The 23,459-nt window shown below is 43.4% G+C and overlaps 1 protein-coding gene across 2 annotated transcripts in view; it reads right to left on the bottom strand.

Moving 5' to 3' along the window:
• The window catches only part of KIAA1958 (KIAA1958 ortholog), a 142,091-nt gene that overhangs the window by 49,038 nt on the left and 69,594 nt on the right, over nt 1-23,459 (bottom strand). For both annotated transcript variants that reach the window (XM_029053919.1, XM_039910612.1), the window contains exon 2: nt 9,037-10,231. In XM_029053919.1, coding sequence (XP_028909752.1) covers nt 9,037-10,207 — 1,171 coding nt within the window. In that variant the 5' untranslated portion in view covers nt 10,208-10,231. The remainder of the gene's footprint in view (nt 1-9,036; nt 10,232-23,459) is intronic.

Raw genomic sequence — 23,459 nt, 5'->3', positions numbered from 1 at the left:
GAGAAGGCCTCTTAGAGGAGGTGTGATTTTAATAAGGCTTTGAAGGTGAAGGTGCCTCTGCATTTTACTGAGGCAGTGAGAAATTCTCAGTCAGGTTTGGGGCCAAGGAATTCAGAATACTCTAGATCCATTGTTCTTTGGTTAGTAACCTTCGCCACTGATGGTATGGGCCCAGCAGGCAAAACCAGGACTAAAACCCAGCAACCGAACTATAGATTATATAAAATATAGCCATAATACCTAATATAAGTAAGAAATCCAAAATACTGTCATCGCAATAAAAAGAAATTGCCCAATACTTGCTCAGAAGCAATACCTCCTACTAAATTTAACTGTTCCCTCCAGCAGCCTAGATGGTATTTGTGCCAACTAAGCAATACGATCTGAGAACAATTTTTTGTTAAAAGCTACATTGCGGAGGTGCTACTACAAAGCAAAGGCAAATGTTAATTGAGGCTGGCCTGAAACTAAGATGTATGGGGCATATAAAACACAAAAATTAATAGGTGATAAGGCAGAAAGAAACCGAAAAACACAAAACACTAATGAATTACCCCCTCTAAGCTAAGGTTAACATTCATTACAATTTATCTCAGCAGTAATAACCTAATGGGTAGGAGGACGCTAATTTATCTAAGTAGGTCACCAGATAAGATCAAACCATATCTTTGTAAAAGCAGTTACTAGAATACATCAAAGTACTTTCAAATGTAGACCTACATTCTATTATCCAGTTAAAAATCCTAGCAAAACAGGAAAACATAGATTGTTACTTTAACCATTATAAAGTTATTATAACACAGAGAAAAAATTCTGCATTTCACATGTATCCTGTAAAAACATGAAACAGGATAATTATAGTGGGATGTGGCAAAATAGAGAAGCAGCATGGCCTAATAGAACACAGGCCTAGGAGTCAGGTCATGGGTTCTAATCCTGGCTCTGCCGCTTGTCTGCTGTGTGACCTTGGGCAAGTCACTTTACTTCTCTGTGCCTCAGTTACCTCATCTGTAAAATAGGGATTGAGAGTGTGAGCCTCACGTGGGACAGGAGCTGTGTCAAACCCCATTTGGTCGTATCCACCGTGGCGCTCAGTACAGTGTCTGGCACACAGTAAATGTTTAACAAAACCACAGTTATTATTGTTATCATTATTATTAGAACGGTGTAGCGAAAAGATCATGAATCTGAGCGTCGGAGGACCTGGATTCTACTCTCAGCTTTGCCACTAGCCTGCTATGTGAGCGTTGGCAAGTCATTTAGCCTCTATACACCTCAGTTTCCTCATCTGTAGGATGAATGTATATAACAACCTTAATTAAGCACTTACTAGGTGCTGAGCACAGGGGTAAGCACTGGGGCAAGAAGTCAGACCATCAGATCCGGCACTGTGTCCCACACTAGAACTCAATCTTATCCCCAGTTTGCTGATGAGGGGACTGTGGCACTGAGATGTTACTTGATTTGCCCGAGGTAAGAAGGTTTAAAGTCAGACCTAGGACTAGAACGCCTGACTCCCAGTACAAAGTGCATTACCCGAATCCAACCCCTGATCAAAGCAGACCAACAAACTCATTGGTGCGATAACTTAACATTTCATTCTCAACACCTCCGGTTCACGGTCATTCGTGTACAGCAATTCTTGTGAATAGTTGTCTCTGGAACTTGGGTGAAGTTCAATGTCTGTTAAGTCGGACGTTTTCCAGATCAGTCTATCAACCAATCAGTAGTACCTGAATGCCGAAGACCAAACTGTACTATACGATAAAATAATAAGACATAATCCAACTTCTCAGAGGATTTACAGACTAGTGGCGGAGATGGGTGCAAAATCAATTATGTAGATAAGAGTGGAAAGATAGATATGTGGGTGAAAAATACTTTCATTCATTCAATCGTATCTATTGAGCACTAACTGTCTTACTGTGTGCAGAGCACTGTACTAGGGGCTTGGAAAATACAAATCAGCAATAAAGAGAGACAATCCCTGTTCACACCAGGCTTATAGTCTAGAAATACTTAAACACAAATATTAGTACTTTCAAATAGTAGAGTACGCAAATTGATATGTACAGAAGTGCTACGGGTGGTTGTGAGTGCATAAGTACAGAGATAATGCAGAAGTGCTGAGGTGAGAGGACGTGGCCTGGGGAGAAGAAAAATGAATCAAGGAAAGCCTCTTGGAAGTAGTGGGATTTCAGATGAGGAAGGAGACAACATAGGGGCTGACTAGTAATCTAAAGTAAACCAAAATACAGATATAGCCTGCACTAGAGAAGCCATACCCACAAGCAAAAATTATACTGGCAACATAAAGTTAAACACTGTCACGAAATTCTATCACCTAGGCAGCACACCGACTGAGGATGCAACAATAGAGAGGGAAGTAGAAAGCAGAATCACGAAGGCTAGCACAACTTAGGGGAGACTGCCAAACAATGTGGTAATAGTGTGGTATTAGGTTCCAGACCAAGTTAAAGGTCTTCAGAGCTGTAGTGCTGTCCAACCTTCTCTACAGTCATGAAATCTAGATTCCCCCAAAATTCCACATCAAACTCCTTGAGCAGTTCCAACCGCGATACCCAACATCAAGTGGCAAGGCAGGATCACAGACGAGAAACTCCTAGAGCAAAGTCAAAGTTGTTCCAGCACCGAAGCTATGCTCAGCCCAATACATCTGCGCTTAGCAAGGCACAGAAGGGATGATAGCAGAATACCCGAGCCTCTGAAAGTGTTTCCTCTGCCCTCCTTGCTTTCGGCTTCCCAATTTTAACTCGCCATATTGCAGTAAAATGGAAGTCTCAGTCAGGGCGGCATCCCAGCTGAAAACTGGGAGTCCATTGCTGCAGACAGATCAACATGGGACACTGCCATCTAGAAAAGAGCAATTCTTCTCAAGCAGAATCAACCAACAAGACTTATTGAGTGCTTACTATGTGCAGAGCACTCTGCTAAGTGCTTGGGTACTACAAGCTTTGTAAAGATCATGAGAACAGGAGGCAAAGGTGTAAATAGCACCAGGCATGGCAAACAACAAGCATGAAAGTATAACAAGGGACAGTCTTGGTGAACGCCCAGTGTTGTCAGGACTGTGACTCTTACATTTGTCTTTCCAGTCCTCTGATCCTGAACCTGCTGCAATTAGACTACCCTTTCTAATTGATCTGAGCTCAATGTGGCTCCTCAAAACACTATGCCTAGGGTGATGCCGTCCCAACCTGGGATGACAAAAGCATTAAGTAGAGATTTTTCAATCGGCACTTTTATTGTTGGGCACGCCTGCAGATTGGCTTTGGAGTCTTCATAGGTGCCAACTCCACGGGGATAATGGGGCTATTGGCTCAGGGGTTCTAACTGTGGGGGCAAAGATGCTTTTTGGGTTGGATTTCTAGCCTTGCTCATCCCAAGTCCTCTGTTCAGGGCTGAAAAGAACTAAGAGGCTTCAAAGCCAGACTGAAGTGACTCAAAACTCGGTCATAACTGACGCCTCTTTGAAGCCTATCTTCTGTTCCCATCTTTTAAAGCTCTTCCCCTTTAAAGAACCATCCTCTTTCCACCCCATGCTCAGAAGAAAATCTTGGCATTTAACAATGGGCTTGCCTTGTGCAGATTTGGGGTAAAAAGTAACCAAAACACAACACACACACAAAGGTTTTCCTTGTGCAGACCTGGCCTCTGTGTCTAATCAAACCCTGCCTTTTCTTCCTGAAACTGAGCTCTACGGAGTATCACAGCTAAGACATCTGGGCCTGTGGTTGGTGTAAGCAAAATAACAATCATCAACTCTGTGGTAGTTGTTAAGGGCTTACGATGAGCCAAGCACTGTGCTAAGAGGTGGGGTAGATACACGATAATCAGAACGGACACGGTCTCTGTCCCACACAGAACTCACAGTCTAAGATGAGGTAACTGAGGTCCAGAGAAGTTAAGCGAATGGCCAACGGTCGCACAGCAGGCAAGTGATGGAACGAGCATTGAAGCCTTCGTTTCCCGACTCCCAGACAGGAAGGAGTCCAAACCAAAGTCCCAACCTTTAAGGACAACGTCAGCCCTATGTTGTGGCCAATATGGTCATAATTCAGTTCTACAAGTGGAAAAGACCCACAAGAACAAACCAAAACCTTTACGTGTACATGCTGCACCTCTGCCCGCCTACTTGCTGGCTGCACTCCATGCTTCAAGCAGGGACTTACTTGGCAGGGACACGAGTGCTCCAGTGGTGTTGCACAAACCACTAGCACTAAAATCAATTCCTCTGTGCGAGTTCTTGATCCTGAAGTCATTCCCAGTGGGAGAATCTATCATCACCCTACATCCCCTAGTGAAATTTTCCGATGATTGAGATTTTGGTATATGGAAATGTAATCAATCATACTTCAGTCGTTTGGTTATGGACCACCTGATTTAGTCCATTTAGGTTTGCATTAATCTACCCTTCACAGAAGGATGGGTTTTAAAAAATGAACCATAAACTGGCGCTACATATTTGTTGGTATTTGCAGAACAATATAACAACCATTATTCAATTTTTTTTCTGAAACACTTGAGACTTGCGTTTCCAAGAGTGTATTTGTGCTTCAGGAAAAGCTGCTAAAATGAAGATTTCTCGGGCTATTCAGTACTAGTATTGCAGACAGATCACTGTGATTTACTTCCTAGATTTTCTGAAAATTCAGGGCATAATGTTTTTATTATTTAGGAAAGGGCATTTGCAGTCTGCACAGAATTACCCACGCTACACTTTTTTTTTAATATAATGGAGCTCATGTTATTTTTAATTCATCTGGAGAATGAGTTTCAAATAAATGATTATGTTGGCTGAGTTGCCAGTGGCCTCTACACTATACTCCAAGCTAAAAGAGAGACTTGTTTCAACTACCACAGTGGCTTAATTGTTCATTTGACCACTTAAAGCAATATATGACCCTTGAGGCAGCCTTTAGTAAACGTATTAGCCAAAAGCAATCCATTCTGTCTTGTAAAATTATTCACAGATCTATTAACAGCATCTTAATGCTTGGGGAACATCTTAAATATGAGCTTTGTAACTTTATCAAATGCCAAATCATGGTATGCCTCAGAGAATTTTCCATAATTTTTTTCCCCCCTCTGAGCAGGAACCATGCATTCAGGATATTAAAATCCTTCTCAACTGCAACCTCTCCCTTATTTGCCTAAACTGGGGCCAAACTACAGTCTAGGTTTCTGGTTGGAGATTGACAAAGAAAAAGGAGGAAAACATGCCAGTGATTACGACACTATTATAACAAGATACTTAACACTGTGGCTAGTTAATTTAGCACTGGACTTGCTTCATTTTTCTGTGCCTCAGTTCCCACTTGTAAAATAAGGAAAATAGTATCTTCCCTTTGCCTACCACTCTTGAGTAACAGGTAATGCTCGGAATTCCTGGGGAGACAAGTACACATAAGAGGTACTACTCATTCAAGAGTAGGTACATTTTTATCTTCCTCAATAAAAGAAGCCCAACTCTAATCAAAAAGAGACTGATACTGAAATCCATAGGCAAGCAATACTTCAATCATTTGTCTGACAACAAACAGAATTAGGAGAATAGGAAACACATACGGTATGTTGGCATACACCAGACAAAAGCCAGATCTACCACAGTGTTCTGACTTTCTTATATTTGTTCAAATTGGCTTTAAATCTAGAATTTGGTTAATGCTGCAACTTTTGCTGAAGAGGACTGCTGCATTCCAAAAGACATCAGAGAATAGTCAACTCTTAGTTGTTTAGAGTTGGATTACCTCAATTTGTAAATTACCCTTGTACTGTATTTTCTTCTTACCCTGTTCACTTTTGGCCTTTCCATTCCATATTAGCTTCTCTCCCAGAGGGCAAGGAAGTAAAGGGACAAGAAATGAAATGGAAGTTCAGTTTTAAGGCTAAAAATGAACTCACGTCGCCAGAAAAACCCACTCCTCCTAACTTTCCCATCACAGTTGGCAATACCACCATCGTTCCTGTCGAAATTTTGCTGTCATCTTCTACTTCACACATTCAGTTAATCGTTCAATGCTGTCATTTTTTTTTCCTCTACAGCATTTCTTAGATCCACCCCTTAGTCTCCAGTTTTACAGCCACGATGTCGGTTCAAGTTCTCCCCATCTCCGGAAGAGACTACTGCATCAGCCTTCTCACTGAACTCCCTGTCTCTCGCTTCTCCCATCCACTCCATACTCTACTCTCCGGTCCAGATCATCTTTCTTGAAAATCATTCTGAACACATCCCTCTCCTCTTTAAAATTCTTCAATGGCTACTTGTTTCCCTCCACACCTAACAGAAGGTCCTGACGACTTACTTCAAGGTTCTCCACAAGCGCTGTCTTATTACATATAATAATAATAATGATAACACGAATACCTATAATGGCCCTTGTTAAGCGCTTACTACATGTCAAGCACCATCTTAAGCACTGGAATACATACAAGATAATCAGGTCAGACACGGTTCCTGTCCCTCATTGGGCTCACAGTCTATGTAGGAGGGAAAACAGGTACTTATCTATCCCTCATTTTAAAGATGGGGAAACTGAAACACAGGGAAGTGAAGTGACTTGCTCAAGGTTACACAGCAGATAAGTGGCAGATCCTGAATTAGATCCAGGTCTTCCAACTCCCAATCCTGTGCTAATAATAATAATTATTATTATTACGGTATTAGTTAAGCGCTTACTGTGTGTCAGACACTCTTCTAAGCGCTGGGGTAGTAGATACAAGATAATTAGGTTGGACACGGTCCCTGCCCCACACAGGGCTCACAGTCTTAATCCCCATTTTACAGATGAGGGGACTGAGGCACAGAGAAGTTAATTGACTTGCCCAAGGCCACACAGCAGACGAGTGGCAGAGCCGGCATTAGAACTCATGACTTTTGACGCCCAGCCCATACTCTATCCACTAGGCTACCCACTACCCCTAAAGACCACCCTCTTTGCTCCTCACAAGCTAAAAACCTAACTTCATCTCAATCTGGATGCTCCTTTCTCTGACCCCTTACTTAGCTTCTTCTTCCTGCCCAGAAACCCCTTTCCCTGCAAATCAACCAGACCACAGCCCTACCCATCTTCAAATCCTTTCTAACTCACTTCCTCCAGGAGAAACTCCTCAACTATCCCTTCCTGTGTCACACCAATAGCCACCCTAACAATTATGTATAGACAATCACTCACAGCACTTAGATCTACTTTAATTTCCACGTTCCATTTATTCAATCATCTGTTCATTTTTCTGTACTCTTGACAGAGGACAGAGGTTCCAATCCCGGCTCTGCCACTTGTCACTGTGGGACCTTGGGCAAGCCACTTAACTTCTCTGTGCTTCAGTTACCTCATCTGGAAAATGGGGATTAAAACTGTGAGGCCCACGTGGGACAACCTGATTACCCTGTATCTACCCCAGTGCTTAGAATAGTGCTTGGCACATAGTAAGCACTTAATGAATACCATAATAGTAACTATAATATTACTGTGATATCTATGCTTTTCCTTCTGTTCCCACTGTATACAATTTAAGTCTTCCAATTTCTTCCATTAGATCATAAACTCCTTGAAGTCAGGAACTGGGTCTTCTCCTTCTATTTTACCCTCCCAACTGCTTAGTTCAGTGCTCTGCTCACCATAAGCACTCAATAAATTCTTAAGTGAATTAATGAATTTCAAATCCTGGCCAATACCGCACAGGGTCAAAATGATAGCAGATTGAAAAATAAAACACAAATGCATTGACATTAATGATACAAGTAATCTTTGGCTCAAAAAGCAAGCTATCACTAAGGGGGGATTTTCTCTAACTACCCAAAAGTATCTTATTTTCCTGTCTCTGAATTATATCATTGTCCTTCCTTCCCTATATCCCCATCCTATATCTGTGTTCGTGTGTCTTTTCCGCTTGCAGAATTTATATTATAGTTCAATGGGAGTAAACTATGTCTTTACCTGTTCTCAAAGGGAGAGATTGGTCTTCTAGTTCCTTCGTATGTTCCCCAAGCACTTACCACAGTGCTCTGCATACAGTAAAAACTCAAATATTGCTGATGAGTTCAGCAACCAACACTCACTGTATCAGCTATTGTAGAATCACACTGCTAAAGAATCAGAGAGCCAGAGAGTCCCCGAGTCAAAAGTTACCCAGAGAAGACAAACTACCCATCCGCCTCCATCCGGGCTTGACTGTAACTAAGTTATCCCATACCTTATTCTTAAAAATCATTTCCCCTACTCCTTTGGCTGTGTGTGTGTGTGTCTGTGTCTGTGTGTGTGTCTGTGTGAACCCCTGCCCACTTGCTCATTGCAAACTGCACCCCAGCAGGAATATGCCTGGCTGGGACACAAGCGTGCAAGTGAACTGATCGAGAATCAATTCCTCCAACATCGAGGTGTTACTGCCGCATTTTTAGCTTCCTGATTGGTCGGGCCCTACAGAACTGGATTGCTCTTACTGGAAACCTCCAACACAGACACATATTTACGCACGAATACTATCTCCTGTCGGAAACCTCCAATACAGACATATATTCACGCACGAATACTATCTCCTATCAACACCCTAGATCTGGCGGTGAAAACCTGGTTCAAAGAAGCCAACGCTAATAGTGAGGAAAATGCCCCTCCTGAACACTTATGCTCCTCTTTGATATTCTCATGCCTCTCACCACAGGGCTCCAGGCAGCAACAAAATCCATCACAGTGTTCGCTACTGACAGATGTTCTCCAAAAAGGACTTTCGCAATCAACTTTGTCCTCCGCAAAAACACACTAAGGTTAAGTCCTAAACGCACGGATACATCCTGAAGGTTCCCTTTACGCCCTACGTACGGCAACTGCTCGGGCCCCTTAGGTTCCACAACAATTCAATTCATAAAAACCCGGTCATTCCACTGCCTAGTGCCCTTCCAAAAAACACCGTTTTAGCCACCCCCGCAGAGCGTAGGGGTCTGGGAATCCTGATGGTCTTTCCCGAAAGGCACCAAATGCTTCTCGCGAGCACGTCAGATACACCAAACCGTCATACCTGGCACTGACTGGGCAGTAGCTTCGGCGGCAACGTTTGGAGCAGTGTTGGGCTGCTGCTGACTTGAACTCACTTCCGGCTCGGTGCTAATAGAAGGGGAGAGAGCTACTTCACAGGCCGGGACCTGGTTTGGCAGAGCGGGCAGAAGCTCTTCAGAAGTCACTTGCTCCTCTTGTCCAGGGAGCTGCAGGGCGGACAGGGGAATGCTAATCTGTTTGTTGGGGTTGGAAGTGCTCACGGGCACCTGCATCGCCACTTGCTGACTGGCGCCGTGGGTGGTTACCGGCCCTCTGTTCGGCGAAGCCAGAGATACTCTGGCGGGCTTCTGGACCGCAGATCTGGAGATGATAGGTGGGGAAGCCGAAACACTCTGCAGGTCTAGCTCTGCGCTGAGCGTTGGTGTTCCGTGGGAAGCTGGCTTAGCGGGTCCCACGTAAGAGGGTCCGGCATGAGGCTGAGGCTTGGGCTTGGCCATCTGTGTCAATGACAACGCCGGACCATCCACCCCCCCGGTCAGCTCCGCGTTAGCGACGATGTAGTAATCTTCAGGGATTTCCTGTTTAATTTTTTTGACGACGACATCGCCGCCGCTTTCGTCGGCGACTTGAGGCTGGGAGCTCGTGAGGACGGACGACGCGCCGACCCCGTGCCTTTTGCGAATGACGTTTTGAGACCTTTGGGTTTGAGGTTCAAAATCACTATCTTCATCGGTCACGGAAGATTCACAGACCATGTCAAACAGAGTAGCTTCGTCCTCATATTCCTCGACAGCTTCATCCAGTTCTGAAGGCTCGCTGCAGTAAGAGAAGTCGCAAGAGTCTCGGGTTCGGTTGCAGTCCAGCTTGGCTTTCACCGGTCGCCCGGGATACCTCTCCACGGGGCTGGTTTGCGTTTCTGAGGGCACCCCGATGATGCTGGGACTATCGGAATTGAAGCTCCGGTTGTCTTGGAAACAAACCCTCTCCTGGGACCCAGCCCTACAAGTGGCAGTCAGGGGCCAGTGGTAAGCATGGCCGGCACTGCAGCCCCACATAGCTGTCAGGTTGCCATGGGAACCTTCTGACAGCAAATGCTTCAGATTTGGAATCAGGCTGCATATGGTCCCGTGACTGTGGGCCCAACTGACAAGTTTGGAAAGATTTTCGGATGACGTATGAAGGCAATCCTCCATGTTACAGGCTCAGCAGTTGCTCTCCTAAAGGAAAACAATCAAAATAATAGGCTATTAGTCCCCCAGAATTTTCCGCATTCTCTCTTCCAACCACTGCCTCCGTCCGCAACCCGCCAACAACTGTACGTTAGTTCAGACTAAATTGTTCCAGAAAAGGGAGATGTTTTCATGAAAAGTGTTGACTTTCATGTAGCCATGAAGAGAGGAACCCAATCAGGGACTAAGACGTGTATAAATGGGACTTAAAAATGACAACATTACATTCACCGTAAGTGCGTGTAGGTTTTCTCGTGTCAACAGAAATCACGTTCCATCAAAGATAACTCCCCAAAACCTTTGGCTCTGGAAAAAAAAAAACCCTTAAAAACTAACATGTCCTTTACTGTCGTTTCCCCAGATCAAAACACCATATTCTTTCACAACCTAACAACCTAACCAAGACGGCTCATGTGGCGGTAGGAATTCTGACACTCTGTAGGGGAATGACCCAAGCATTTCCCTCGGGCAGAGGTTTTCCTTCCCGTGGGTCGTTTCAGAAGTCTGTAAGGGGTGTGTGGCCATCATGGCAGTGGGAGCAGCCATTCAGACCCACTCTATCCTGGGCTTCCTATGGAGATGAGAATCCTGGAGAATCCAGCAAGGAGCAGTAACATTGGCAAGGGCAAAGGCAAAGAGAAATTGCTCCTGCTTCCACTGTCCATCAGTAGCTCCCTGGAGTCTGTGCTGACCTGGAAACCCAACAAGAAGCAAGTCACAGAGATACAAACTCGGGGGAGGGAAGAGGGGCCGTGGCAGAAATAGCAGTAGAAGCAGTTTCTCTTCTCACTGACTCTGACTGCTTCTGCTGCTCCTCCTCTCCACCAGTTCTCGTGGGTATTTCTGTGTGTGTGCGTAAGGGTAGGTGCGTGAGTTTGGGCGTCTCGAAGGTTTTCTTGAAAGGTTAAAAATCTCTGCCCTAGGGGTTTTGAGGCTGACATCTAGCACACTCCTCTGTCCAGTTAATGAGGTCACAATTGCATTGCCTAAAATAAACGGATTCCATATTACTGTGTTAAGAAGTACTGAGATGGAGAAGTTAATCAGAGACAGGGAGAGTAATAGGAAATGAGAAAAGATCTTAAGCAGTGGCATGATGAAAAACAAATTAATGGCACTGTTCCTGACACACAAAAAAAGCTTGTGAACAAGAAAAGGATACCAACAGCTAAATCCTAGAGGCTTCTGGCCAAATCTTTTGGCAACGCTGCTGCAAACTTCACCGGTGAGGATTAATCATGGGAATGTGAGAAGATGAACAAGAGTTACCCGCTCTCAGTGGATAGATCTTTCCGTTTTGTTTTTTGACCTAGCCTTACCTTCTTTAGGGAATGAAATTAAGGAGTGATTGTTCGAGCTGGTCTCCCTGGCATATTTACGTCAGATCCTCGATTTACTTGGAAAATATATTTTTTACGTGATTACTGAAACTGAAGAAAAAAGAGGATCTTTGGCTCGTGTCCCAGGACGGAATCATTCCTTAAGAGTCTTGATCTTTCTAGTGACTAAATTACTTAATTAAAAATGAAGATGCCTTCCCAGTGCCTAATTTATTCCCACGGAATAATTTAGACATTGGGGAGTCCGATGGGCTAGATTGATTTTGTATAGTCATTTGGATCGCATGCTATTCATTATAAGTGGATGCCACTCGATTCTACCAAAATCCTTAGCAGCTACTTTATAGGGAAGATTAATCTCCACCTATTTTTGCTTTCCCAGAGCTGTAGGCCTGGATAATCGATCAGTCCAACAATCAATGGTATTTATTGAGCACTTACTGTGTGGCGAACACCGTACTAGAGCTTGGGAGGGTACCAGAGTTGGTAGATGTGTAGCCTGACCATAATGAGCTTACAGTCTAGAGGGAGAAAAAACCTTAATACAAATAAATAATGGATATGTACATAAGTGCTGTGTGGCTGATGGAGAGGTGAATAAAGGGTTCAAATTCAAGGGCAAGGACTATGCAGAACAAGGAAATGAGGGTTCAGCTGGGGAAGGCCTCTTGGAGAAGATATGCTTTTAATAAGTGACTGAAAAGTCACTGGAAAGATATCTGTAAAGTTACTCTTATCAAAGGAGCCTACTTGGTCTATGCAGATGCTTTTTAAAATAAACTCCATTTTCTTCATCAATTTTCTTCCTACAAATGAGTTTAAAATTGACCCTCCCTGATAGTAAATTTTAAAATGAAGACATGGACAGTAAAGACAAAGATAAGTAATATCATTTTAAAATTCCAGGTTGTAGATTTCCCATTCAGTGATACTTAGATCCAGATCCAAGGCCCAGTCTTTTCTCGAATTTCTAAATTTGATGGTGAGCTTTTAGGTAAAGGTTCTTTTTGCAAAAGGAATGAGCCAAAACTTCATAGGAAGGCAATTACAGGCATTACTTTTACAATGCAGTAAGGTGCTCTTGAAGAATTTCATGTTGTGGGAAAATCATGCTATAGCAGCTACTGATTTAATGGGAACTTCATCTGCCACCCAAATTACATGATACATAGAACCCAGGGACCAGCAGGTACTGTTTGATCTTTACTCTGGATTAAAATCATCCCACAAAATAACTAACCTCATAAATTATTACCTCATCCCCCACAAATGCCCACCAGTAAAATTGCAAAATCCCGGAGGCAGGATCACGTTTTCTACCTCGATTGGAGATTTTCTACCTCCTTCCCACAAGAGTCACTCAATAAATACTACTGATTGAGGGAAGTAAATTCCTTTCCACCTTCTCCCAATTTAGAGTGAGATTATGCAAACAATCCCGAATGTACCTTGAAGGCAGCTCTGCTCACACTTTGGATCTAAGACTAAGAAGATGAAAAAACGAAGCTTCTATTTCTGCAGCCTCTTTAAGAGACTCATAATAATATTACAACTCCTGTTTTTTTCCACTTCAGGCCCAAGCAGATCCTCTGGGAACCTGCTGCTTTTCCCACATGACTCCCAGGACCCCTGCTCCCGATACGCCCCATCTCCGTCGGGCATGGAGATTTAGGACGCTGCCATACAGCTGAGAAAGACTGCGGCTTTCCCACTGGGAGATCCGGAGCCTCCGACGTCCTCCTCGACCTGCCCACGGCTCTCTCCCGCTTCATCGAGGAAAAGCCATCCTGTCCTGCCCTGTACCACGCTACTGGGTCAGAGCACAGCATCCGGGGCCCTCAGCCTTGATGCTCACTCTGACCAGGGTTAAGAAACAGGGTGGCTTAGCAGAAAGAGCATGGGCTTGGGAGTCAGAGGTCATGGGTTCTAATCCTTGCTCCGCTGCTTGTCAGCTGTGTGACTTTGGGCAAGTCACTTAATTTCTCTGTACCTCAGTTACCTCACCTGTAAAATGGAAGATTAAGACCGTGAGCCCCACATGAGACAACCTGATTACCTTGTATCTTCCCTAGTGCTTAGAACAGTGCTTGACAAATACCATAATAATTATTATTGTTATCGTGGCCTCTGAGCTGTGAGGAGTCCGCAACTCCGCTCCTTTAGACACGGTACCCTACAGACTTTTGTATGTATTTTCTTTCATTTCTCTTTATTTGTCTATTACTTTAATCCCCTTTACTCCCTTATATTCATAGAACATGAATATTGAGAAAGTACAATATAACAGACCTATTATCTCCCTACAAGGACCTTAAAGTCTAGAGGGACCGAATAATAGAATACTGCATTTTCATTCCTCTTCTTTCCTTCTCTTGCAGTAGGTTTGTAGAAGGGGTGGTGATGGAGGCTAAAAACAGTAGGAAGGCATTGTATTAGATTATGGTATGTAGTCTTTTTTAATATTTCCACTCAATAATACTACAGAAAAATCACATGGAATTCAAGAAAAATTTAATTTCCAAGTTGGCAATTGTTCAAAAAGATCTTAACTCAAAGGAAGATGTAGGATTTGAAATTTAGCTTCAAATCAATAAAGTATATTTATTAATTTCCTAATTTAACCTATTTTATAGTTACATTCTCTCTAATGCACACGCATGCTATGATTTCTGCTCTGTGACTGTTACTCTGAAAGAGAAGAGCAGGAGGTATTTTTAATCCAGGTAAATTTTCAAACTGAAAATTGAAAGGATGTTCCAGGGATGGAGCCAGTGACAGCATGCAAATAGAGATCCTGCCTGTTTGTTGTGTAGAGACCTCCCATGCAATCCCTTATGTCAGTTTTCCTGTGCCAAATTTCTAGCTAGAAAGTCCAAGATCTGGATGGGCATATGTGAGAGGAGACTATAACTAAAAAATACTTAAACTGGAAGATAGAGGAGAAATAGTAAGTTTGCCATACTATTTAGATTGCAACCTCGTTGTGGGCAGGGAACGTGCCTCCCATATCCATTGTATTTTAGTTTCCCATGCTTAGTACAGTGCTCTGCACACAGTAAGTATTCAATAAAAACCATTGCTTGATTCACAGATCTTTCAAAAGATATATTTAGACTCCTCTTTAGGCTGTGAGCCTCGTGTGGGACAGGGACTCTCTGACCCGATTAACTTATATCTTCCCCAGTGCTTGACACACAGTAAGCGCTGAAAGAATACCATTAAAAAAAGCTTTATTTCCCGAGAGCACAGTCATCAACATTCAACAGTTCGGTTTCCTGAACTGAGAGCCTCATAGACTTTTGGTGATTTTCACAGGCTTTTTGAGTTGGAAGATTTTTCTGAAGTACATTCTGATTAACTTCCAGGTCCTTCCATCACATGATCACCTATGGAGGCTCCACATAGCTTTGTTTTAATCCAGTTGCGATTAGTGAACAGTGATTATTGAGAAGCAGCGTGGCTTAGTGAGAAGCAGCATGGCTTAGTGGAAAGAGCACGGGCTTGGGAGTCAGAGGTCATGGGTTCTAAACTCAGCTCTGCCACTTGTCTGCTGTGTGACCTTGGGCAAGCCACTTAACCTTTCTGTGCCTCAGTGACCTCATCTGTAAAATGAGGATGAAGAGTGTGAGCCCCATGTGGGACAACCTGAGGGCATATAGTAAGTGCTTAACAAATATTATAATTTTATTATTATTAGTGGAAAGGGTTACAGATGGACACCATTGAACATCATATGGTGGAGTAGCCTAAGGGTCCTCGAGAGCTTCTCAGGACAGCCAAATTTCCTCAGTAGTTGCCGAGGCTCAGGTCTATCTGATGGGGTCAAATTCTTCTTTTTTTTATGGCATCTGTTCAGCACTAACTATATGCCAGGCACTGTTCTAAGCACTGGGGTAGATACAAGGTAATTGGGTTGGACACAGTCCCTGTCCCACATAGGGCTCCCAGTCTTAATCCCCATTTTCCAGATGAGGGAACTGAGGCCCAGAGGAGTGAAGTGGCTTGCCATGGTTACACAGCAGACAAGTGGCGGAGCCGGGATTAGAACTCGGGTCCTCCTGACTCCCAACCCCGTGTTCTATCTTCTAAACCACGCTGCAGGAAACTAGCTGGAGCGAAAGGTTTCGGTGGAAATGATTTCGGTGGAAATGATCGATGGCCTAACTGTGGCAAGCGACTGCCAAGTGCTTTGAAGATTCCCATAGCATTGCCTCCAGTTTCCAGAGCGTAAATCCTGGGTGAGACCAAGATCTAAGAATGCAGATTCACCTATAGCATGTGTAAATGGTGACCTCCACTTTCTGAATGACATTTTCACGGCAGGGTTAACAGAGACTTCAATGCCTCACCCTAGACCCATGTGTTGACTCCTGAAACCATCCAATTACCACCTGAAGTATGACCCCCGAGATAGCCCCAGAGAAGCATCACCCATCGCTTCAGCAGCGTTTTGAAAATCCTCACAATCCCTTTGAAGCAGACTGAAATCCTCATTCTCTCACTGCATTAATGGTATATGTTAGGCACTTGTCATATGGCAGGGATAGATCCGGGGTAGATCCGAGACCATCAGGTTGGACACAGTCCTTGTCCCACAGAGGGCTCACAGTCTTAACCCCCATTTTAATAATAATCATTGTGGTATTTAAGTGCTTACAATGTGCCAGGCACTGTACTAAGCGCTGGGTGGATACAAGCAAATCGGGTTGGACACACTCCTTGTCCCACACGGGGCCCAGTCTCAATCTCCATTTTATGGATGAGGTAGGTAACTGAGGCACAGAAGTGAAGTGACCTATCCAAGGTCACACAGCAAACAAGTGGTGGAGCTGGGATTAGAACCCAGGTCTTCTGACTCCAGCAGGCCCATGCTCTATCCACTAGACCCTGTTGCTTCCCGCTGAGTCCTTATACCTCATTTCTCCGAAAAAAGAATTCCCAAAGCAATCCACTAGACTGTAAGTTCCTTGAGAGCAGGGGATCATGTCTACTGCACTCTCTCAAGCACAATTTAGTACAGTGCCGTGCATGCAGTAAGCACTCAGTAAATACCACTGACTGACAGATTGAACGAGGGGCCCTAAGTAACACAGCCAATAGCTGAAGGATGAGTGTCTGGAGATAGGTAGGAGACAAAAGTAGAATTCTGGGTCACCCCCAAGACAAATGACTCCTTCCATTTAGGAAGCCAAGCCTGATTCCCCTAAGTCATGTAGCTATTTTACAAATCTGTCTTAAGGTATATGACGAAGCTAAAACTTACATCACGTGTACATTCTACATACAGACCATAAGTACCGTCTTTTTTTTTTTCTTTCAAAGCGTTGTCTATTGACATGCAAAATTAACAAGCTTAATTTTTGTCCATGAATAATTTAATGACTTCTTACTGACAAAATTACCTTTGAGAGATTAAAAAAGGGAACTAAATGATCAGAACTCATTGCAACTTTTCCAAATCCCTGGAGTTTTGAAGTTTCAAATTGCATTTTAATTTGAAGTAGAGAAGATTTTAGTGTGTCCTATGAGAAAAAAGGTTAAAATGAATCATACAAGGGGCAGGTTTTTGATTCCCCCCAAATTATTCTGACTTCCACTAACAGTGTACTTTTTATTGCTAAATATTTAAAGGTGGCTTAAATCTTCCTTTTGAATGGGTAGAATTCAGTGGGATGACTCATGCCTCACACCAGCCTACTCAAAGGAGTACTTGGAAACCATCACTCACTAAATGGCAAAATTGATCTCAGACTCACCGAGAAGAATGCTAGCATTTTAGCTGCCTTAAAATTGTATAGCCTCATCTTTCTCCTGGGCTTTCCAGCTGCTTAAGGGGCAGCTGTGTTTTACCATTCCTTGGGGCTGAAAATTCATTCAAAATGGGGGTGGGTGTGCAGGTGTATTCGTACACGTACACTCAAATTAAGAGCAGAATGATATGTTAATGTGACTTCAGCAAGGTACAATTTGACTTTCATAACAATAATTACTGTACATAAAAAGCCTTTGCTGACTACACATCACAGGCAACTGCAATTCTAGGAAATGCTGAGTTTTCAACGCTCTACCAGTGAAATCATCTGCCCTATTTACTGACTTCTCGCTTTCTCTTCCCGATGCAACAAGCTGTTGTGAGAGTACGTGAGGCGGCTTTACCTACCTTTCCAATCCAGGAGTGCAGACAGAAACATTCATACAAGGGTTCAGGCCTGTGTGCAACCTACAAAACGGGGATTAAATTCTACTCCATCTCACTTAGACCCAATGTGGGACAGGCACTGTGCCCAAACTGATTATCTTGTATCTACCCCAGTGCTTAGAATAGTGAACAGAACTCTGAAGCCAGAGGTAAGGCATTCCCATCGTGCATTATCACAGGCAACGGGCAACATTATGTTCCAGAAACCAAATGAGAGAAATTGAAGTGGCACCATTTCTGGAAAAGTCATGATACTTGTGTTTTGGAGGAGAGAGTTCAGAGTGATAAAATCCTGCTCTGTCACAGAATCCCTCGGGGGATATAACTTGGGGGGATACATCATAAGGAAATGGAGAGACCAGATAGTAAGAGCTCTTATTAATTAAAACTAGAATGAGGTGCTTCTCTTGTATGACAACACTTGATCTCACATGAGCTTGCACTATCCCAACCTTAAACTATTCTCATCCATCTTCTTTGTAATCTGGATTTTATACCCACAGATTACCAGTCTTTGGCCAGTTAAAGCATGGCTTATGAAAGGATGACAGTGTTGTATGATAAGCGGTTCATGCCTCGCTATGATATTCTGTCGGTATTGGGCAATGCGGAGCACTACTCTAGGCGCTGCTTAAACACCAACTCATATAAATATCCCCTTTTCCTTCTCCCTCCAAAGTGTAAATAATTGAATGTCTGTCACCCCCACTAGACTGTAAATTTCTTGAGGGCAGGAATCATTCATTCAATCACATTTATTGAGAGCTTACTGTGTGCAAAGCACTGTACTAAGCTCTTGGGAGAGTACAGTACAACAACAGATACATTCCCTGCCCACAATGAGCTCACAGTCTAGAGGGGGACATTAATAGACATAAATGAATAAAATAAATCATGTCTACGAGTGCTTAGTACAGTGCTCAATAAATGTTAAGTGATTGATTAGGCATTCGGAGAGCAGGGGCTATTGGGTCTGGGGTGGGGAGGGACATCATGACAGCACAGAGGCAAGGCCTCAGACTAAAATAAAAATTAAAATGGGATAGGGGAGATCATAGCTTTGGCAAGCAAGAGACATCCAAGGGCAGGCCCACATGGGAGTGCTGGTGGAAAGGCCTGGAGCAGCCTAGTTTTCTCTTTGATCCTCTCCTGGAGTCAAGCTGGGCTCCCTGCAGGACCACAGGATAGTAATAATAATGATAATTAGGGCGGTAAGCACTTCCTCTGTGTCAAGCCCTGTATTAAGTTCTGGGGTAGATACTAGATTATTCAGGTCAGTCCACAGTCCCTTTCCCACACAGGGCTCCAAGTCTAAGTGGAAGGGAGAAAAGGCATTGATCCCCCATTTTACAGATGAGGAAACTCTTTTGTAACAAAAGTCTCCATATAATTAGGTTTTCCTTTGGTTCCAGTAACCCACTGTGCAATCTAGTACTTTTCAAAGACCTCCGTTCCAAAAACCCACATAGCTTTCCCTCCCTGTAATTGCTCCTTCGGTTTCAGTATAAAGATATTTTATTACATTTCCTTGAGAGCGCCAGGGTGGATGCAACCTCCATTTAAGGAATCCATGAACACTGTCTTTTCTTGCTCTTTGGTGGGCTTTTTTTTGCAGGATTATGTCACGTTATATTTAGACATATTGTTTCAACAACATAATTTAGTGTGCTTTTTACACTCAAAATCCTAAGGTATGCCAATGATATGGTATGCAGTCCCTGTCCAAAGGCTTTCTTTTCATTTTAATTCATTCATTTACTTGCATTCTTATTTTATTCCCTTGTTCCCATAGCATGTAGTCAACAGGGAAGATGGATTTGCCAGTATGAGTCACATAGGTATAGCAAGATTTTTAACTGCAGCCGGGATAACAGTTTTGCTAGCAACATATTTCTAGCAAGTACATTAGTACTAATACTTTTGAGCACCTAATCTACAGGCAGCACTGTACTAGGCAATTGGGAATATACAAAATAAATAAATTTATGATATCCTTGCCCACGAAGATTTACAATCTAAAGGGGAGGCATACACATATTCACATAAAACACCCAGAGGGAACATACCTTATTTTCTCACAAAATTGCCCCACTCCAATTTTGGAGGAAAAAGCGAGGACAGAGGCACAAAAAGGAGGGTGAAAAAAACCCCAACAGAACAGGGATGGGGATTGAATCGAGTGCCTCCTGTATGCAGCACTTTCTTGTCTTACGCTGTCGAGTCGTCTCCGACCCATAGCGATGCCACGGACGCATCTCTCCCAGAACGCCCCGCTCTCTGTCTGCAATTATGTTTACTGAATACTTGCTGTGTGTCCTGCGCATAGTTTGAAGCTCTGCACACTGAACTATGAAGCGATCAATCGATAGTCATTACGGAGCTCCCACTGCATGCCGAGCCCCGCATGAAGCACTGAGGAGAGTTAGACGACAATCCCTGCCCTCAAAGTGCTTACAATCAACTAAGGGAGACAGACGCTGAAATAATTCGCCTCTAAGAGGAAGCGAGAAGTATATGAAGTCGTGCTTAAATAGAAGAGTAGGTAAGTCAATGGGTACAGAATCAAAAGGTACAGAAGTGCTAAGCGGGGTAGTAAGTATACAAGTATGTAACTGGTGAAAAAGTGCTGAAATACCAGTTACGGGGGCTATAACCTTGGGCGGGGGTGGGGAGGGGGATCAATTGACAGGGGAAGGCTTCCTGAGAGGAGCTTACAATCCAGTGGGGGAGATATACACTAAAATAAATTATAGATAGGAGGGTGGGTTGTGAGTAGGTTGTGAAGACTTAAGTGTTTAGGTAGCCCCAAAGTACTAACATTGCATTAGAAGATATGAGGAAGGAGAGATTAGAAATCAGTCATCAGTCATCTACAAACCAGGCTCAACATCAAATGGTGAGACATGATTGTCAACAAGTAGCTCAGTCACACTGAAGAAATGCCCGCAGCAACACATCTATGCTGAATGGGGCACATGAGGATAATGAACCCCTCATTTGCTCTCCCAAATCCTCTCCTCTACCTAACTTTCCCGTCCTTGCCGTCTCACAAGTCCGCAACCTCGACATTACCCTTTCCACCCCCACATTCAGTTGCACCAAATCCTGACATTTCTACTTCCACACTTCCAGGATCTACCTTTTCCTTTCCATCTGAACAGCCACCAGTGGTCCAGCCACTTGTCATATCCCAGTTTGGCTACTTGTCATATCCCAGTATCAGCCTCTTCACTGATCTCCTTACCTCCAGTCTCCCCTCTCCAGTCCAAGCTTCCCTCTGCTACCTGGGATCATAATAATAACAATGATAATGATGGTATTTATTAAGTATTTACTATGTGCCAAGCACTGTTCTAAACCCTGGGGGAGATACAAGTTTATTAGGTTGTAATAATAATAATGTTGGTATTTGTTAAGCGCTTGCTATGTGCAGAGCACTGTTCTAAGCGCTGGGGTAGATACAGGGTAATCAGGTTGACCCACGTAAGGCTCACAGTCTTAATCCCCATTTTACAGATGAGGTAACTGAGGCACAGAGAAGTTAAGTGACTTGCCCACAGTCACACAGCTGACAAGTGGCAGAGCCAGGATTCAAACCCATGATAATCATAATAATGTTGGTATTTGTTAAGCGCTTACTATGTGCAAAGCACTCTTAAGCGCTGGGGTAGATACAGGGTAATCAGGTTGTCCCACGTGGGGCTCACAGTCTTAATCCCCATTTTACGGATGAGGTAACTGAGGCACAGAGAAGTTCAGTAACTTGCCCTAAGTCACACAGCTGACATTTTTGTAGCACATCACTCCTCAAAAATCTCCAATCACTGCCCATACCTCTCTGCATCAAGCTCCCTCCATCTTCATATCCACAAGACCCCAGATTTCCCCATCTCCAAAGCCCTTCTGAAATGACGACTCCTCCAGGAGGCCTTTACCAATGAATTTCTAATTTGCCACACTTAATGGCTACATCAGGACTTTTGCACCACCTAAGCACTTAAGTACTCAGTAAGCTCACTGTGGGCAGGGAATGTGTCTGTTTTGTTGTGATATTGTACTCTCCCAAGTGCTTAGTATTATAAAGTGCACAGTAAGCGCTCAATAAACACAACTGAACTAATGAATGAACCCTTCCTCCTATCTATAATTTACTTCAGTATCTGTCTCTCTCACAAGAGGGTAAAGCTCCTTCAAAGCAGCATTAGTTCCCTCCCAAATGCTTAGTAATAATAATAGTAATGGCAGTTGTTAAGTGCTTACTATGTGCCAAGCACTGTTCTTAAGCGCTGATAGTGCTGGGCACCAAATTGGTGCTCAATAAATACTATTGATTGACTGAGAATGGGTGACAATCCAATATCCAAGTATCTGCTGTATAGTGAACTGAAAGGGGGCACAAGCGAGCTAAAAGGGCAGAATAAATGATATGAAGATGTAGTGAAGTCCAGGCTCAAACAACGCAACATAGCAGGGGGCAGTTGGATACCACTACAGCAGACAGACCAAACTGGCTAGCAACAACTAGAAAGGTTCTTCTTCTTGAAAAGAGGCTTCACCCTCTTTTTCACCCCACCCAGCCCCCATGCGACCCCTTCATATGGATAACTGTATTTTCTTTTCCTGGGGAAATTTGGTCTCTTGTCCCTTCAATCTATTTTGCCAAAGTTGTCTTGATTCATCGCCCAATAGAAAACACACATGCCTGGGAGCCAGAGGACCTCTTTTCTAATCCTGACGCTTTACTGTGACCTTGGGCAAATTGGTTAACTTCTCTGTGCCTCGTTTTCTTATCTGTAAAATGGGGATTCCATGCATTTCTCCTGCCCTCTTAGATTGTGAGCCCCATATGGGACAGTGACTGTGTCCACCCTGATAAGCTTTTATCTGCCCCAGTGCTTAGTATAGTGCTTGGTACATAGTAAGCACTCAACAAATACCACTATTCCCTGGCCCTCCTACCTAGCCACTTTCCAACTCATTTCACTCTACTCCTGCATCAGAACCTCCTCACCATCTTCCACATACTTCATACTCCACACTCCTCCCTCTCCAAGCTTCACATCTTTGTCAATCTGTCCGTCCCGTCCAACCTATCTCTCATTACACTGTATCCCTCCCCTCTTGTAAGACCCATTTACCTGGCATTACTCACCTTTGTTGATATGCACTGATACGGCATTTGTTAAGCACCTAATGTGTGCCAAGCACTGTACTAAGCGCTGGAGTAGATACAAGACAATCAGGACGGACAAAGTCCCTGTCCCACATGGGGCTCTCAGTTTATGTGGGAAGAGGAGCATGTATTTAGTTCCCATTGGACCCATTTTACACTAATTTAATACTCTTTAAAAACTGTTGGAATGGCAAAATCTGCCCTACTTAACCAACTACACCCCTTACCTTATTCCCCTATTCTTCTATTCTTCCTTACATAACAAGCCTATAGAGTCACCCTCAGAATTCCCTGACCAAAACACATTCCTAAGAAAATCACGGATATAAAATATATAATAGAAAGAAGAGAGTTTCTTCAAATTTCTCCTTAGCCCCACTGCGTGATTCTAGTAGCAATAGTATTTATTAAGCATTTACTATGTGCAAAGCATAGTCCTGATAGCATATCCAAGAGCAGGGAATGAATTTAATCCTCACTCTGTATTCTCTATAGTATCCAATG

The sequence above is a fragment of the Ornithorhynchus anatinus genome, chromosome X3 (assembly GCF_004115215.2).
Source record: "Ornithorhynchus anatinus isolate Pmale09 chromosome X3, mOrnAna1.pri.v4, whole genome shotgun sequence".
NCBI classification, from domain to species: domain Eukaryota; kingdom Metazoa; phylum Chordata; class Mammalia; order Monotremata; family Ornithorhynchidae; genus Ornithorhynchus; species Ornithorhynchus anatinus.
This window is presented reverse-complemented; position numbering and strand designations above follow the sequence as displayed.